The sequence below is a fragment of the Balaenoptera physalus genome (genome assembly GCF_965194825.1).
Source record: "Balaenoptera physalus genome assembly, chromosome: 10".
NCBI lineage: Eukaryota > Metazoa > Chordata > Mammalia > Artiodactyla > Balaenopteridae > Balaenoptera > Balaenoptera physalus.
Window position 1 is genome coordinate 14,550,264 of NC_138889.1, and position 16,078 is coordinate 14,566,341.

The following is a 16,078-nucleotide window of genomic DNA, read 5'->3' on the forward strand; positions in this document are numbered from 1 at the left end:
CCATTTCAAAACATGCTTAGATGCCCCCCCTCTGCAGGTTCCTGGGACTGGGGGGAGAAATCGCAGGTGGTTCTCAGGGGCAAGAGCACAGCATCTTGAGAGCTTGCTCAAGTCGCTTCTCCAAGCCTTGGTTTCCTTCTCTGTAAAAGGGGGAAATGATCATACTCATCCTAGTAGCCTCATGGAGTTGCTCCAAGAATCAAAAGTGCTTTCTTCGCAAATATGTGAGCCACTCTACGAAAGTTCTCTGTGAGCCGCTCTACAAATGTTCTCTGTGAGCCACTCTACGAATGTTCTCGGTGCCTGAATGGCCCTTGCTGGCTCTGGAATGGCTGTTCATTTCCTTTAGCTCCGAGGGGAACTTACAGATGTGTGAACTTATAAATTTTACTCTTTGGGGAGTATTTTAAATTTCATCTTAAAAGAGAAAGAGTAAAAATGAAGAATCTTAAGAAAGACTATATAGTGGCAGAATTTTGTGCCCTCTGACTTTTAGGAGCCACGTGTTGGTATCATTCCAGGGAGAAGGTGGCACCCAGAGTGCCCCCTAAAGCTAGCTAGAATTCCAGGTGCTAGGACTCAGACTTCCCACTTCCCATTCCCATGCCCCACTTCCCACCCCCGGCTCCCACCCCCATAAGAAACAAAGTTAGTCCATCTCCAGGCAATCACCCATCCGGTCATAGATTGGGCCCTACCCTAGCCCGGAGCATAGCACAACTAGGGTATTCCAGGCAGCCGGCAGGACTGATGGCAGCCCCTTCCTTCAGTCCCCAAGCTCAGGATCAGGAGGGAAGAGGGAGAGACAATGTACTGCTTCTTGGGTCATCCTGCCACCAGCCCTCAAGGCCTTCTGGACAATTGCCTACTCCAAATCTCAGGCTACCAGAGCCATTTGTAGTCCTGGTGGTTGATGGCTTGGCCATGGGAGTGTGGCTCGGTAGGAAAGAAGCGAGGAAGAAATGAGGAAAGTTGTGCTGAGCCCAGTGGGGTTCCTTCCACTCTCATCCTGGAGCTTAGGTCCCTGGGGCTTTCTGCTTCTCACTGCCTTCACAGCCCCTAACCTCCCCACTCCCCCATAGGCACAACCGGGGAACAAGGGCTCAGTGAGTTCTGAAAAGAGAGTCACGTATCACTCAGGCAAGAATGCACCTCGGCAACAGACACAGAGCCCCTGCACGCAGTTTGCAGATCCACCAGTACAAGCATCATGGGCCAAGGCCAAGGATGAGGGGTCCGGAGGCAGAAGACCTGGTTGCCAGAGCTGGTTCCCACTTCCATTAGCTAAGGGTCCTTGGGCAAGTTACTTAACCCAAGTCTCTGTCCGCTCATCTGCAAAATGGGTTGTCGTGAGAGATAATGCAGGGTTGACCTGACACTCCCTTGAGATAATGAACATAAGCACTTGTAAGATGTGAAGCTTGATACAAATATCTCATAAGATACACATTCACCAGCTTGACTTCCCATCCCCTGCCACAGCCTCCCTGAAGCTCATAGACTTCTTGCCAAGAGCTCTCACAGCCCATGGTACCAGGTGCCGGACCCACACACATTTACACACCGCATACTGTATAAATATAGGTTTAATTAATAATGGGTGAACCCCCACAAATACAACCGGCATCTCTGTGTGATGGGGAGAATCCGTGGCAGGGTAAGGAAGGTAGAGAGGTGTGTGTACAGGACGAAGGGGGGACAAGAGCCCTAGGGGAAGGGGAAATCAGAAGTAGAATGAGCCTGGACCCGCACCCCCAGGAAAGCCAGACATGTTCTAGGTGTGTCTGTCGCTCTGGTGCCGTGGGCATGCTGCTCTGGTGCCCAGGGTCCACCTTGGCTGATAGAAGGCAGGTGGAGAGACGTGGACGAGAGTTTGAATGAGCAGCAAGTGGCCATGGAAGGAGAGGGGGAGTGAGATTGCCAGCTTGACACACAAAAGAAGAGCCATGGGATGGCAGTGGCCAATTCATCTTATGCTCATGCTTGTGCTTGTGTGGGGTCCTGAACTCCAGGGAGCTGGTGCCTTGTGCCACCCCTGGCTTGGGACGGAGGGAGGGAGGGAAGACTGGGGGGTAGACACCTGCGGATCCTGGAGACGCCCCGGGCAGCACCAGCCTCATCCTTAGAATCAAAGCGGGGTCCCCGGGAGGAGGGTGACACGGCCCTTCCCACAGCACCCACCATCACCACCACCATCACTCTTCCTGTGAGCCACAGCGGGACAGCGAGTGTGTGTAGGGCCGAGATTGCCTGTTCGCATATTTGTGCCTGTAACTCAGGAGAGGTGAGGGAGCATTGCGGGACCACGTGAGCAGCAAGAACGGAGGCTTGGGTCTTCTCCCACTCACCCCCCAGAATAAAGTGCATTCTCCAGTTCCAGCTGTCCAGACCACTGTCCAGAGAATTATAAGAGATGGGAGAGAAACACAGACATTATTGCAGAGGTGCCATAGGCCCGGCCCCCACCAGAGGTGACGGGGAGGAGTCCAGGGGACAGCGCATGGCGCCAGGCCTCTCCAATCCCCAGGATTGGGAGGGATGATCCAGACAGAAAACCCAGCTTCTGTCCCAACAGATTGTCCAAATCAGCCAGGGTCTAGGGGCAGGGAGAGGTGAGGAGGAGGAAGAGACTTCCAGAGTCCGTCCCTGCTCCATTCCAACGTCCAAATGGGACATCCAGGGGACCCCACCAGGGCCCAGCCCTGGAACACCAACCTTATAACAGCCCAGTTTACAAACACTTGTGTGGTGGGGACCCCCGGGGGGGCCGCTTTGGTCAGTTGTCAGTGGGGGCCTGGAGAGCTTGGGGCTCCCAGACAGACAACAGAGGAGCGGGGGTGCGGGGGCAGAAGGCAGGTGGCAGCCTCCCCGTGGTCTTTGCATGCAGATGTTGGAAAGAGGAGGGAGGAAGCTACAGACCTACAGACCGCATCAACTCGGGAAGACTCCTGGGCGTGGCGGGGAGGCCTGGCGCCCCCAGCCCCAGGGCCACGGCTGGGAGCACAGTCCGACAGCCAGCCTGTGGAGGAGCTGAGAGAGGGGAGGGCGGCTGCACCAGCAGCGGGGGCCCAAGTCTACGAGGTTAAAACAGTCCCAAAGGGCCGGGGCCGGGGGCTTCCTGCTGCAGGGGCTGGGGTGCAGGCCAGGGCAAAGCTCTATCTCTCTGACTTGACCCGGTAACGGAGCACAAGGTATGCCAGCAGCCGCAGGGCCAGAAAGAAGATGCCCAAGACCAGGAAGTCCATGTAGAGCTTGGCGTCCTCTACATCCAGCGCTCGGAGAATGCTCTGTGGTTCCTGGAAAGGGCAGCGTTCCTCCAAGCAGGTCAGGTCTCCTCGCTCCATGCCATAGATGGTCAGAATCACCCCCTCAAAGCCATACCTAGGCAAGCAAGGGCATCAGAGCGGGACACAGAGCGCAGGGACCCTGCTCCCTGGGCAAACTGCCAGAGCCCAGGTACAATCTCTCACCCTTGGGGCATGGCCTCCTACAGGGAGGAGCAGGGGCAGATGGTGAGGAAGGGGCACTGACCTGACATAGGAGAGGTAGGAGCTCCACTGCAGGTAGGTGGGGATGGTTTTGAAGCTGACAAAGAAACCGGAGAACAAGAGGACAGGGATGGCGGTAACTGGGCCCACAAATGTGGCCACCTGGAGGGGAGGGAAGGCGACCGGGCCGTCACAGGGGTGATCAGGACAGACCCAGGACTGGGGTGGCCCCCAGGTTTCCCATAGATCCATCCCATTCCTTAGGCCAGCCCCTGATTCCTCCCACCAGACTCCGTCCCCCCCTCTTGGGGGCCGCCACCTACCAGCCCCTCACCTGTAGGGAGTTGGAGGCAGCTCCGATCAGCAGCCCCAGAGACTGGGCCACCAAGGCCGTGGCAGTGGCCAGGGCTGAGAAGAGCAGGAAGCGGCTGGTCTCAGCTGGCTGGCCTGTCATCCAGTACACAATGCTGCAGTACACCACCGGGCACACCACCTGGGGAGTGGGCACAGGGCTGGGCAGAGGCCAAGACCCGCCACTCCACCCAGGCAGAACCTCTAGGACAGCAATTGCTAGAGCATCGTGGCTGCTCCTGCCTCTGCACTCCCGTTCGTGCAGTCACGTGAACTTGACACGTCCCCTTCCTCCCCGGCTCGAAGAACTTCATTCATCCTCCAGTCTCACCTCTTCCATCAGGCCCGCTCGGACCCGTTCAGGCACGGTGACTTCTCTGAGGGCCCTTCCCATCTGGACCAGCATATTCCTTATATTGTTAATTAATTAACTGTGTATATGAGAGCGTTTTGTCCCCCTGGATGCCATCAACTCCTGGAGGACAGGGACCGAGCCTACCATGTACAGTAGGGCAGGTTCTTCCCTGCACAAGGCGCCCAACCAAGAGGCAACCAGAGGTGGAGCCCCAGCCGAGCTCTTCTCACCCTAGCACAGTGCAGCCTCCACCCTGAGGAAGGGAGACATGTTTTCTAACTTGCTTAAAGGTGCCCTGCGGATTTTTGGTGGCCCTGGTGCTTGGAACAAGGTAGTGGTGGCAATAACAACAACCAAACCCAGCAAACATTATCGGGCACTTTAGTATGTGCTGAGCACTATTCTAAGTACTGTACGTGTATTAACTCATTTCCTTCTCAGAAACAATCCCGAGGTAGATACTATCATCATTCCACTTTATAGATGGAGACACTAAAGCAAAGAGTGATTAGGTGACTTGCCCAATGTCTCACAGCTAACGAGGAGCAGTACGGCTCCAGAGCCCACGTTATTCTCTACTGCCTCGAATAAGATTCACAGAGTCATTTGTAGGGCTGTTATTTCCATCATTTTCTGTTTGTCCTCTCTTATTCTCACCGGAACATAAGTTCCACAAGGTCAAGACTACTTCCGTCATGTTTGTTGCTATATCCCTAGTGCCTGGCATGGAGCCTGGTGCATGGCAGGTGCTCACCACCTGTTGCTAAGCGAGAAGAAGTCAAGGAAAGGATGGCAGGTAACAAGGTTAAGGGAGGCAAGCAAGCAAGGATGGAAGGAGCAAGACAGGAGGGAGGCAGTGTGGGGGGAGGAAAAGGCTCACCTGGAAGGGCACATCGGCCATGGTCTTGGCCAGGTAATACGCTTTGAGGCTGTACCAGTAGTTGAGATGCTCCCTCATGAAGACGGCCATCTCTAAGGGGACTGAGGACACAGGCCGATCAGGCACAGCTGTCCAGCACCCTGGCCTTACCCCGTGCCCCCCACTCCCGCCCCACGCCCAGGGCAGCTCGGCTCACAGGTGAGCACAGTTGGCATCAGGGCAGCAAACATGAGGAAGAGCATGGAGAAGAAGAGGCAGCCCGTGTTGTTGAAGACCTTGCTGGCATCGTCACCGATGTGCAGGTAGAGGAGACCAATGAGCACGCCGATCACCACATGGGACACAAACCGCAGGTGGGTCAGGACCTGTGTGAGGGGTGATCACGAGGAGCGAGGATGGATCACGGGCTAGGGATGGGCAGGCCACACTTGGGTAGGAATGTGGGTGTGCCCTCACAGGCACAGGGACCCACGGGGGCATTAGGGGGAGCTGTTGGGGGAGGGGCCCCATCACTATCCCAGCTGCTGGGAATCCTACACCCCACAAGGCCAGGCTTATGCCAGCCTCCCCTCCCCCAACTTGATGTCTCACCGTGTCCCTGAGGATGGACATGAAGGTCCTCTTGAAGAGGATGCAGAACTGTGTGAGGGTGCTGGTGGCAAATGTGTGGCTTTCAATGGGATCCACTTCCTGGAGAGAGGAAACTGGATCAGGTTGAGCCTACCCTACCCCCCACCACGAACCCAGCTCAGCTGGTGGGAAAACCCCTGAGCCCTTCCCTGCGGCAAGGGTCCTCCAGAATTCTCCACCATTGAGTTGGGTACCTGGAAGCTGGCCTTAGCGGTGTGAATCAGAGTGAGATTCAGAGAGAGACACAAAAAGGGAGAAAAAACTTGGGAGGGAGGAGATAGAAAGGAGTTAAGGACACCCATGGGGGCTACTAATAGATCAGTCACTTCTCTTTATTTATTTTATTCATTTGTTTATTTTTTTGGCCGCGCTGAGCAGCTTACTGGCCGACCAGGGATCGAACCCACACCCTCGGCAGTGAAATCACAGAGTCCTAACCACTGGACCACCAGGGAATTCCCCAGTCACTACTCTTTAATCCATTGAAAACATTTACCCTAAGGGTGTAATACCTTTATGCCACCAGTTTCACAATATTATTAACAATGATAATAATGATGACAAAAAAAAATAATGATGACAACAGCAACAATAACCCTCCCAGTCTTCCAGGGTTATAGTATCTCATTTAAGGAAGACAGCTGGCATGGAACGAACACCAACTGTACCAGCTACGGTGCGAAGAGCTTTGTGTGATGATCTAATTAGTCCTCCCAATAACCCTGTGAAATAAGTATCGTCACCTCCAAGTTAGTGATGATAGTAAACCACACTGACCACGAGGCCAGAGACAGCTTCAGTCTTGTTTACCAGGTGGCACTAAGGACAACGTGCTACAGACGCTCAGTAAGAATTTGTTGAGCAAATAAATGAATGCGAAAGTCGAAGCTCAGAGAGGTTAAGTAATGTGCCCAAGGTCACACAGCTAATAGCAGGTCTATTCCAAGTCCTGGGTTCTTCCTAAGTACCCAGTGGTTGTGATGCCTCTGGGGCATGTCCTCTTTGGCAGGGCCATGTCCATGGTCCTCTCTCTCCTCCCCCACTCTGCACTCTGCCCTCTCCACCCCTACTCACCGGAGGGCAAGGGGGACAGGGGGCAGGGACCTCATTCTTCTCAGGGCTGCTCTTCTTCTCTGCCATGGCACAGAGCCCATTCTGCACAGCCCTGAACAGCAGGGGATTCAGGTCTCCGTACTCGCCAGAGGCCACCTCGATGACTGGGGGACACAGAGGGGTGTGCTCAGCTAAGATCTATCCTTGGTTCCCAAGGGCAAGCCAGCCCTTCCTTGGGTGTGCGCGGAAGGCAGGCGACAGTGAGATCTCTGCCCCTGGGAGGCCGAAATGCATGATCTGAACCCCCAAGTTTGGCCCGCCACCATAACCCAGCCCCTACCAACAGGCCCCCACTCACTGAAGTCAGCTGGGTTGTGGTAGGTGGGGCAGTGCAGGCCGAGCCCCTTCAGATAGGGGATCAGGTTGGTGACCACGCCCTTGAAGATGCACTGACCCTGGCTCAGGATGTAGAGCTGAGGCAGAAAGAGAAGGACGAGGAAAACACCATGAGCGGGTCAGGCAGGTCCCACGACACCTCTACTGACCCCTTCCCTCTCCCCATCGCAGGCCGGTCACCTTTGCGTCCCAGAGAACCCTCACCTTGTCAAACATCTCAAAGAGCTTGGCACTGGGCTGGTGGATGGTGCAGATGATAGTACGGCCCCCCTGGGCCAGGGACTTCATGAGGGACACCACTTGGAAACAGGAAGCGCTGTCCAGACCACTGTCCAGAGAGAGGCCACCAGGGGGCGGGGTGAGGTGGGCAGAGACAAGGGAAGGGACTGTTTGGATAGGGCAGCTGCTATGAGGGCGAGGGAGCTGGCAGGAAGGGGGTCACCCTGGCCATCCCTTTATCCCATCCACACTGTACGATTCAGGCATTTGGAGGTACCAAGAAGCCCAGAGTACTGTTAGGTGTAACAAGCAATTATTAAGCACCTGTTGAATGCCAGGCACTGGGATTACAAAGATGAATAAATAAGACATAGACTCTGGTTGGGAGGGAGAGAGAGAGAAATGCACAGATCATTTGAGATAATGTGGACCATGCTGTAGAAACATGGGGTGAAGTAGGGGGAGGGTTAAGCTCTGTTGTACAAAGGTGTTGGAGGGTAGTCAGAGAAGTTTCCTGAGTGAGTCTGGCAGAAGAAAGAGCTAAGCCAGGTGAGGGAGGGAGGAAGGGCAGGTGCGGTGGTGAAGGGCATTCCAGGCAGAAGACACAGCATGTGCAAAGCTCAGAGGCATGAAACACATGGCTTGACTAAGAGAACTATAAGTGATTCAGTATTATTAGAGCATGAAATACAAGACAGTGTGAAGCAAGATGTGAGGCCAGAGAAATAGGTCCAGACCAGGACCTTGTAAGTCCTCTGACTTCATTCTGAGGGCAAATGGGAATCACTGCATATTTTGAAGCAGCGGAGTGAGCATTGCCAGACTTTTCTTTTAGAAAGTTCACTCTGGTTGCAGTTTGGAAGAAGGATGGGCTGGGAGAGACTGGAGATGAGGAGATAGGAGTCTTTTGAAGAAATGCAGGCAAGAGTTGATGATGTCCTGAATTTAAGCACTGGCACTAAGAATGGGGGTGGGGCGAATCTGAGAGATGGAAAAAGAACGTAGAATCAGCAGGACTTGGCAATTGATTGGCTGTGGGGGAGAGAAGGAGCAGGCGACATCCGTCAAGGAGGACATCGGGATTTCTGCTAGGGTGAAGGATGGGGCTGCTATGGCAACAGGATTGGCAGGGGTGGAGCCCTTCTCTGGCCCCAGGAGGCTGCAGACACATGCTCTTGTCTCCAGCAGTGGAGCAGATGCAGCCTCTAGCCCTGGCTCTGGGCTGAGGGGAGGAGGCATCCTGGTGGGAGAGGAGGGGGAGAGATACCTGGTGGGCTCGTCAAAGAACATGACAGGTGGGTTGTTGACCAGCTCCAGGGCGATGGCCAGGCGCTTCCTCTGCCCTCCGGAGAGCAGGGCTGTCCTCGTGTGGGAGCAGGACATCAGGCCCAGTGCTGTCAGGATCTCTGTCACCTGGCCCGGCCGCCCACCCACCCCAGGTCAGCTTCAGAGTCTCTGCTTCCCCCAGCACCACCCCAATTTAAGTAAGCATCTCCCTGAAGCGTGATGTCCCAGCCTTGGCCGCCCCTCTCTTACCACCCAACTCGGGGGCCCCAGAACTCAGCAGCACTGAAAAGGGCAGCTGACCCGTCCCCCCCCCCCACCCTCCCCCACTCACCAGCTCCTTCTTCACCTCCTGCTTCTCACTTAGCTTCAGGTTAGCAGAGACCTGGGGCCCAGAGAGAAGGCGGATCAGATATGTGTGGGAGGGGGCACAGCCTTGACCCCTTAGCCAATGGGAAGGACGGGGACAGCGGATAAAGGGAAGGACTAGGAGGAGGGGACGGCCATCCAGCTCTCACCATCATGGCTTCCAACACTGTGAGGTGTGGCAGCAGCATGTCGTCCTGCATGATGTAACAGGACATCTTTCGGAAGGTCCTCAGTTCCCTCGGCCTCCCATTGACCAGGATCTGCCCCTTCATTCCAGACTCCCTGAAGGAACGTTGGTTGGGGATGGGGCTCAGGGTCACTTCAGAACAACTTTTGTGCTCCCCAGGGGACCCCTCTGCCTGGTCCTGCCCCCATTCTACCCCAGCCTTGTTCTCACCTGTATCCTGCCAAGATGTTCATGAACGTGGACTTGCCAGCCCCTGAGGGGCCCATGATGCCAATCAGCTCCCGGCGGCAGAATTTACCTGATAGGCACTTAAGGAGAGTCTTATAACCTGCAGTGAGGGAGGGAGGAACTTTTGATCAGGGCTACAATGAACAGAGACACCCCAAACTCTTAGGAGCCATGGCTGTCAGTGAAATAGGCAGTCCCTACTCACTGTGAATTGGTTAGGATGGAGGAACGACCCTCAGAGCCCCAACAATAACCTATACCCTCTCACCCCGTCCCCCTAGAAACGACCACCACTAATGTCAAAGTACCCGAGGTGACAATGCTCTTCCTTTTTTTTTTTTTTTTAAATTTATTTATTTATTTATTTATTTTTGGTTGCGTTGGGTCTTCGTTGCTGCGCGCGGGCTTTCTCTAGTTGCAGTGAGCGGGGGCTACTCTTCGTTGCGGTGCGTGGGCTTCTCATTGCGGTGGCTTCTCTTGTTGCGGAGCACGGGCTCTAGGCACGCGGGCTTCAGTAGTTGTGGCTCGCGGGCTTAGTTGCTCCGCGGCACATGGGATCTTCCCGGACCAGGGCTCAAACTCGTGTCCCCTGCATTGGCAGGTGATTCTTAACCACTGCGCCACCAGGGAAGCCGGCAGTGCTTTTTCTGAAGGCCGTGGGAAAACCCCCACATCTGACGGATGGGCGTGGAGAGGAGATCAAAGTTACAGTAGACTCTACTCTTCTACAAACACAGCGGCCACTCTCTCATCCCCTCCAGGAAGACTTTCCCAACGATCCAGCCTGAGCTGGATGACTGTCCTCTGTGCTCCCATAGCACTTCTCATATGCCAACACGTTTGTTACTTGATGTGCCTGCCCCTCATTCCCCTCCTCCAGCCTCTTAGTCAGTGAGCTCCTTGGGGGAAGGGTCTGTGTCTTACTCATCTTTGTAACCTTAGCAGACTGGCTGGCACATACTAGATGCTCAATAAGTGTTGGTTCTACCTTGGCCTCATTCTAAAAAGCCTTCTGCAGGGTGCTCTCTCTGCCCACCAGTCTCTGCAGACCCTAACATGGCCCAGTAAAATCTCACCTTTCATTCACTCACTGGGAGGCAGCATATGCATTAAGAGTACCAGTTTGGAGTCGGGTGGATCTACGTTCAAATTCTGGCTCCACACTTACCAGCTGTGTGACCTTGGGCAAGTTGCTTAACCTCTCTGAGCTCCAGGTCCCTCATCTGTAAAATGAGGATGATAGTACCTATCTCATAGGGTTGCTATAAAGATTCAATGAGATAATATATGTAAAGCATATGACACAGTGCTTGGCACATAGAGCCCATTAAAAACAAGTGATATTTTATAATTAATCCCATTTGGCAAGCGCTTATTGATATATACTACATTCCAAGCTCTGTACCAGAGAGTGCACCAAAAAAATGAGGAAGACATAGTTCCTGCACTCAAGATGGTGATAGTCTAGGTTAAAAAGATGGACAAGAAACCATCTATGGATCTGAAGAAAGATAAAATAAGGGTTATAACAGAAGTACAAATCATGTGCAATGAGAATGCAGAAAATGGAATTGATGAGGGTGGAAGGGCAAGGGGAAAATCAGGAATGGCTTCATGGAAGAGGTGGCATGAGCAGCATTTCAAAATGGGAAAGGAAGGCAGAAGCTCTCCAGGCTTTGGGAGGAAAAGCTCTGCTATATAACAGCATATATGTAATACAATCCAGGGAACAAAGGGCAGAGACTCCACGGAGTCAACTGGTGAGACAAGCGGGTGGAGAGGAAAGATGAAGCCAAGGAGGCTGGCCTTGCCTGCTGGGCTTGCAGACCTGCCTCAGTGAGGCCGAAACACCAATCCCCTACCAGGTACTTTGCTCACTACCACCCTCCTCCCACCCGTACGGAGCCCAATTCCCTCTCCATTCTACCTCCTTAGCAGAGGCAGTGAAGGGATGTGATCTTTCACCCTCCCTCCACAGCACCCAGCCGTCCCTCTGGACATATCTGGTCTGACAGGGGATCAGCTGCTGCCCACTCTGGCATTCTGATCCCACCAACTGCCCGTATGGTGCTTTCCAGTTTACAAAGCTCAGTGCCTCAGTCACTGCTGTAGCAACATGGATGAGGCAGCTGGGGCCCAGAGACATCCAGTGACTTACCCAAGGTCACACACACAGCAAGTTCTTTACTGGGAGAGGGGAAATCATGGATTCCAACCCTCTGCCTCATTCATCATCGCCGTCAATTAGAAAGAAGTGTGGTTGCGCATGCCAGGGTATGCCTTTCAGAGCTACTCACAGGAAGCGATTTCTTTTGCAGGGGAAGAAATTGACAATGATGACCCCTCCCTTCGTTTAATCCCCACCAAGCACTTGATTGAACACTATTGCTGAATTCAAATATCACCCTACGCTTGCCTTTCACAAAGCATTTTCACAGCTAACATCTCAGCTGAGCCGCACAACAAGCCTGTGTGGTGGGTATTCTTATCATCCCTGTTTACAGACGAGGAAAATAAGGCCAAGAGAGGGTAAGCAGCCTGCCCAAGGTCACACAGCTTACAAGTGGCTAGGAACCCATGTCTTGGGATTCCTGCTGGACCACAACTGCTCAGCATGGGAGGGGCCTGCCATGCCTTCAGGATGGAGACCCACCACAGTTCTAGATCTGCCTCAGTCAGTAACTCTCTTCAGAATTTTATGAAGTCACTTAATCCTTCAGGGCCTCCATTTCCTCATCTATAAAATAAGGATAGTATATCTCCTCCCAAGGACATAATAAGGTTATTATGAATAATAAGTAAGATAATTAATAATAATTAATAGAAAAGGGTTTTAAAAATCAAGAAGTGTCCTTTGTAATTAGGAGAGGTGAGTGACAAATCCTTACGTGGGAAAGACAGAAATCTCCCTCTCTCCACGCCCCTTGCTCTTTTTCCTCTCTGCCTACCTCTAATTGCCTTCTGTCCTCTAGAGAAGGGGACAGGGATTCAAGTAAAAAGAGAAGGCAGAAAGAGGAGGACAGAGGGCAGAGAAAGGGGCAAGGGATGGACGAGACGGCAAAATGGCCAGTAAAGCAGAACGGGGTTGGCAAGGACAAAGGAGGGAAGGACTTGGTCAGGGGTGCCCATTTGCTGTGGCTGGTGGCTTGAAGCAGCCAGAGAGCTGGCCCATCTAGACACATTTCTTTTATATCTTCATTTCTCCTTAAAACTGTGAGGGCTAGGAAAATAACAACTACCTCCTCATTTGGCCCGGAGCTGGTCTCAGGGCCGAGAGGCTGCTTAGTGTTAAGGTGCTGAGCAGGGAGCCTGGATACCTCAGTTTCCAATGGCTCAGGCCCTGTGACCTTTTGGTCCCTCATGGGAGTGAGGGTAGGGAGGGCAGAGAGAGTTCAGGCTCAGCCCTGCTCTGAAGCACCCCAAACATTTCTTAAACCTCAGAGAACAATGTCCCAGCTCCACCCCTGATCCACACCCAGGCTCTGGGGAAAAACCCGGCTTCCCTATTCCCAGCTCAACCTGCCCAGGGCAGGGAGGGTGGGGTGGGGGGCAAAAGCTGCAGGGGATGCAGGAGATGGTCAGGGTTCAAAGGAACTCAGAGCCCCAGCCAGACCTTACCCCCCTGTCCTAATGGGAGAAACAAGGAGATGGGAATGCTTAACAGGGAAGTTAAGAGAGAGAAAGGAACGCTGCATGGAGAGCTGGAAAACCTGGCTCCTGGTCCCAAGTCTTCCACTTATTAGCTGTGTGACATTGGTCAAGTTACTCAACTTCTCTGGGCCTCAGTTTCCTTATTAATAATACAGGGATGTCATCTATCCTGTCAAGCCTTCACCTTCCGTGCCTCGGAGGACTTCGGCAAGAACGAAGTAAGAAGACAGGAATGAGAACATCTTTTAAAATTAGCAGAGCTCTGTAGGTCCAAGGATTTTTGCTAACCACTGAGGACAACCCCTGCAGCACAGCCCCTAATTTCTCATATCAGCCCTCAGAGGCAGGAGCTCTACGTGAAACAACAAAGGAAAACTCCTCATGGACCAGAGGTGATAGTGTCATCTTGGAAGAGGAAATAACCAATTGAATCTAGTGTCCCATGGTGCTTACAGGTGTAGGGGGAGTGCAGACCCCCGGCACCTCAGCTGTGTGCACAGTGAATGAGGGGCATAGATTTTGGTGGATCCGCTCCTGCCGGATTTGCAGAAGAGGGGACATCCAGGCCTCATGCTCCCAAAGGGGCAACTCGTGGGGGCTCACAACTCCCCATCAGGCTGCTCCCTTACCCCGTTTGCGCCAGCAGGGTCCCTCCCTCACGGAATAGGACAGCTCCACAAACTCGATGTCCACGGCTGAGCGCTTGGGTAGGTGGGAGAAGCGCTGGGCTTCGGTGATGTGGTTCTCCACCTTCTTCAGGTGTGTGGTCAGCATAGGGGGCTCCGCCCCATCCTCCAGCGCCACGGCCATGGCCACAGCCCCAGGTCCTAGTCCACAGCCCACGGCCTCCAGCGCCTTCTCCGCCATCACGCCGCCGCCGGCCTGCAGGGAGAGGGCCTGCTCAGTTTGGGGCAGACCCCATCCCTGGCTCAGAGCTCCCTTGCTTTCTAATGTGCCCTCGCCCCCACTCCCCGCCTCCTTCTCAGGGTAGACCGGCTACTGGGAGCAGCCCACATCCCACCGCCAGAGCATCTGCCCTCCCCCGACCACCACTCCCCGCGCAGCAACGATCAGTCCCGACCTCTTCTCGGTCCCGGGCAGCCCCAGCCCTAGCCTGGCCCCAGCTCGGCCCCTCGAAGCCCGCACCCCTCCCTCCTCCCCACGGAGGCTCTAATCTCCTTACCCCGCAGGCCAGCAGCCCCAGGGGACTGGATGGGAGGGGGGGGGAAGGGGCGGCTGGCGGAGGCTGCCGGCTAGGAGGTCAGGGTAGCAGGGTGAGCACAGGGTGGACCAGGCGAAGGCGGAGGAAGAGGAGGCTCTGGGCCTCCCGCTGCGTTCCCCTCCCCATCCCTGAGCGAGACGCCCTGGCTAGCCCCTCCCGCCTGCGCCCCTGGGTCCGCGCGCCCCGGGCTCTCCCCAGGGATGGGCGCACCACCCGGACTCCAAATCCCCACTGCCAACTAAGCCCCCCATGGCGGGCTCATCCCCCTCCCATCTTCCGCAAGCCTGGTCACCTTGAGGCGCCCCCGGGCCGGTGCGGAGCCGAGATGCTTAGCGCTGCCGCGGGCCGAGGATGGAGACTCCAGGCCCTCTTACCTGCCTCCGGCTGCGGCACCGGCGTCCCGGCTCCCGGTCCCGGCGGCTGGGCCGGGGCGGGGCCGGGCCGGGGCGGGCGACAGGGGAGGGCTCGGGCCTCAGGTCTGAAGAGAGATGACAGGGTTGGGGAGGGGCGACTGGGGCGCGCCCCTACTCAGCTTGGCCGCGCACACCTGGTTCCCTGAGCCCGACCCTCGGTGCCTTGTCCTCCCGAACCCGCCGGGCGACTGCGCTCTCCTCCAAGCTGCTGCTCGCCCTTCCCGCTGTTCTTAAAGAGCCCGCGCCGCCCCGCTGCCCGCGGGGGGCGAGGACGGCGAAGGGGAGCGACGCGTCGGCGACGTGGGGTGCCGCAGCGAGTGCAGTTGTGGACCCGGGACTGGGGAATTGGTGGCGAAGGGCTGACTTGGGGGCACTGAGGAAGGGAGAGCTGAAGCCACTCAGTGGGGACACGTCCCTGGATTACAGACTATACAACGGTGGTGGCGGAGGGGGAGGGGAATTGGGGGGTGCAGATTCCGTCACTCTCAAGGGATTGTGGAGCTGTCAGCCTGTCTGCACCACCACCACCCCAATTAATTTCCCTCAGTTCTGGCCCTTGAGCTCAGGCATCCCCTGGGAATCCCCAAACTAGATAAAAATGCTTTGAAAGCAAGAATCGTGGGACATCCTCCCCCCCCCGCCCCCTCCCCCGCCTACCCTTTCCCTCTCTAAAGGCGAGGAGACTAGTTAAAAAGAGACAGAGAGTGGCTGCTTTGGGAGAGCTTGCAGGCAGCTCCAAGGTTAAACTGGTACCCAGAGCTCAGCCTGCTCCAAGTGTAGAAATCTTTATTCTCCCAGGCAAATTCGGGCCTTTAAGACAGGCATTGCCTGATGCTGGAGGAACATGTGTGCCAGGGCGTGCACAGGGCTCACAGAACACTGTCTTTGGCGTCTTCTCACATACGTGTGCATTCTCTCCCTCACCCGACAAGCCTTCAAACGGAAGTGCCCAGAGCACTCTCGGGGTTTTTCCCTGCTCTGATCCTTCCTCAGGCAACTCCTCTTGGCCCCTGCCTGCCCCCGCCCCAGTCTTCAAGGGGTAAGTAGGTTAGCCAGCAGAGACACGTGACCTGAGCTTTTAAATTCCCACCTGTCCCACAGCAGACACGGATGGGAGGGGAGGCTGCTGGTGTTGCTGCCGTGACTGAGGCTTCTCCTTCCTGCAGCAGATGAGAGGTTACTAGCAGTCAAACCTCTCCCCCGCTGGTCCCCCCCTCTGCCAGCCTCTCTGAAGCCTGGAGGCTGGCGGCCCCTGCAGGATGTCTCCAGGCCCCCCCCCTGTGACTTAGAGTTTCATAAAGATTTTGGATCCAGCCCTCTCTACCTTCCCCTGACCCCATGCGCCACATCAC

General features: G+C 55.1%; 1 protein-coding gene across 7 annotated transcripts; it reads right to left on the minus strand.

The window, feature by feature from the left end:
• Positions 1–2,418: 2,418 nt before the first annotated feature.
• ABCG4 (ATP binding cassette subfamily G member 4) lies at positions 2,419–14,965 on the minus strand. 7 transcript variants are annotated; one of them, XM_082478013.1, is made up of 15 exons: positions 14,861–14,963; positions 13,721–13,973; positions 9,423–9,540; positions 9,175–9,307; positions 8,991–9,041; positions 8,640–8,785; positions 7,358–7,481; positions 7,116–7,230; positions 6,779–6,921; positions 5,666–5,764; positions 5,271–5,439; positions 5,075–5,175; positions 3,823–3,981; positions 3,532–3,650; positions 2,419–3,381 (listed from the first exon to the last, which is right to left on the minus strand). In XM_082478013.1, exons 2-15 carry the CDS (start codon positions 13,956–13,958, stop codon positions 3,156–3,158), a joined length of 1,941 nt encoding a protein of 646 aa, XP_082334139.1. In that variant the 5' UTR covers positions 13,959–13,973; positions 14,861–14,963; the 3' UTR covers positions 2,419–3,155. The 7 variants fall into 7 exon arrangements, with proteins under 7 accessions (XP_082334139.1, XP_082334138.1, XP_082334137.1 ...); XM_082478012.1 differs by having other exon boundaries at positions 14,688–14,963; XM_082478011.1 differs by having other exon boundaries at positions 14,606–14,963.
• Between the last annotated feature and the right edge of the window lie 1,113 nt (positions 14,966–16,078).

Excerpts from the sequence above, each read along its gene's own strand:
- ABCG4 (XM_082478013.1), bottom strand. The coding sequence starts at position 13,958 with ATGGCGGAGAAGGCGCTGGAGGCCGTGGGCTGTGGACTAGGACCTGGG. Across the intron at positions 5,440-5,665 it reads TGTCCATCCTCAGGGACACG|GTCCTGACCCACCTGCGGTT; the intron begins GTGAGACATCAA and ends CCCCTCACACAG. Across the intron at positions 5,176-5,270 it reads GATGCCAACTGTGCTCACCT|TCCCCTTAGAGATGGCCGTC; the intron begins GTGAGCCGAGCT and ends CTGTGTCCTCAG.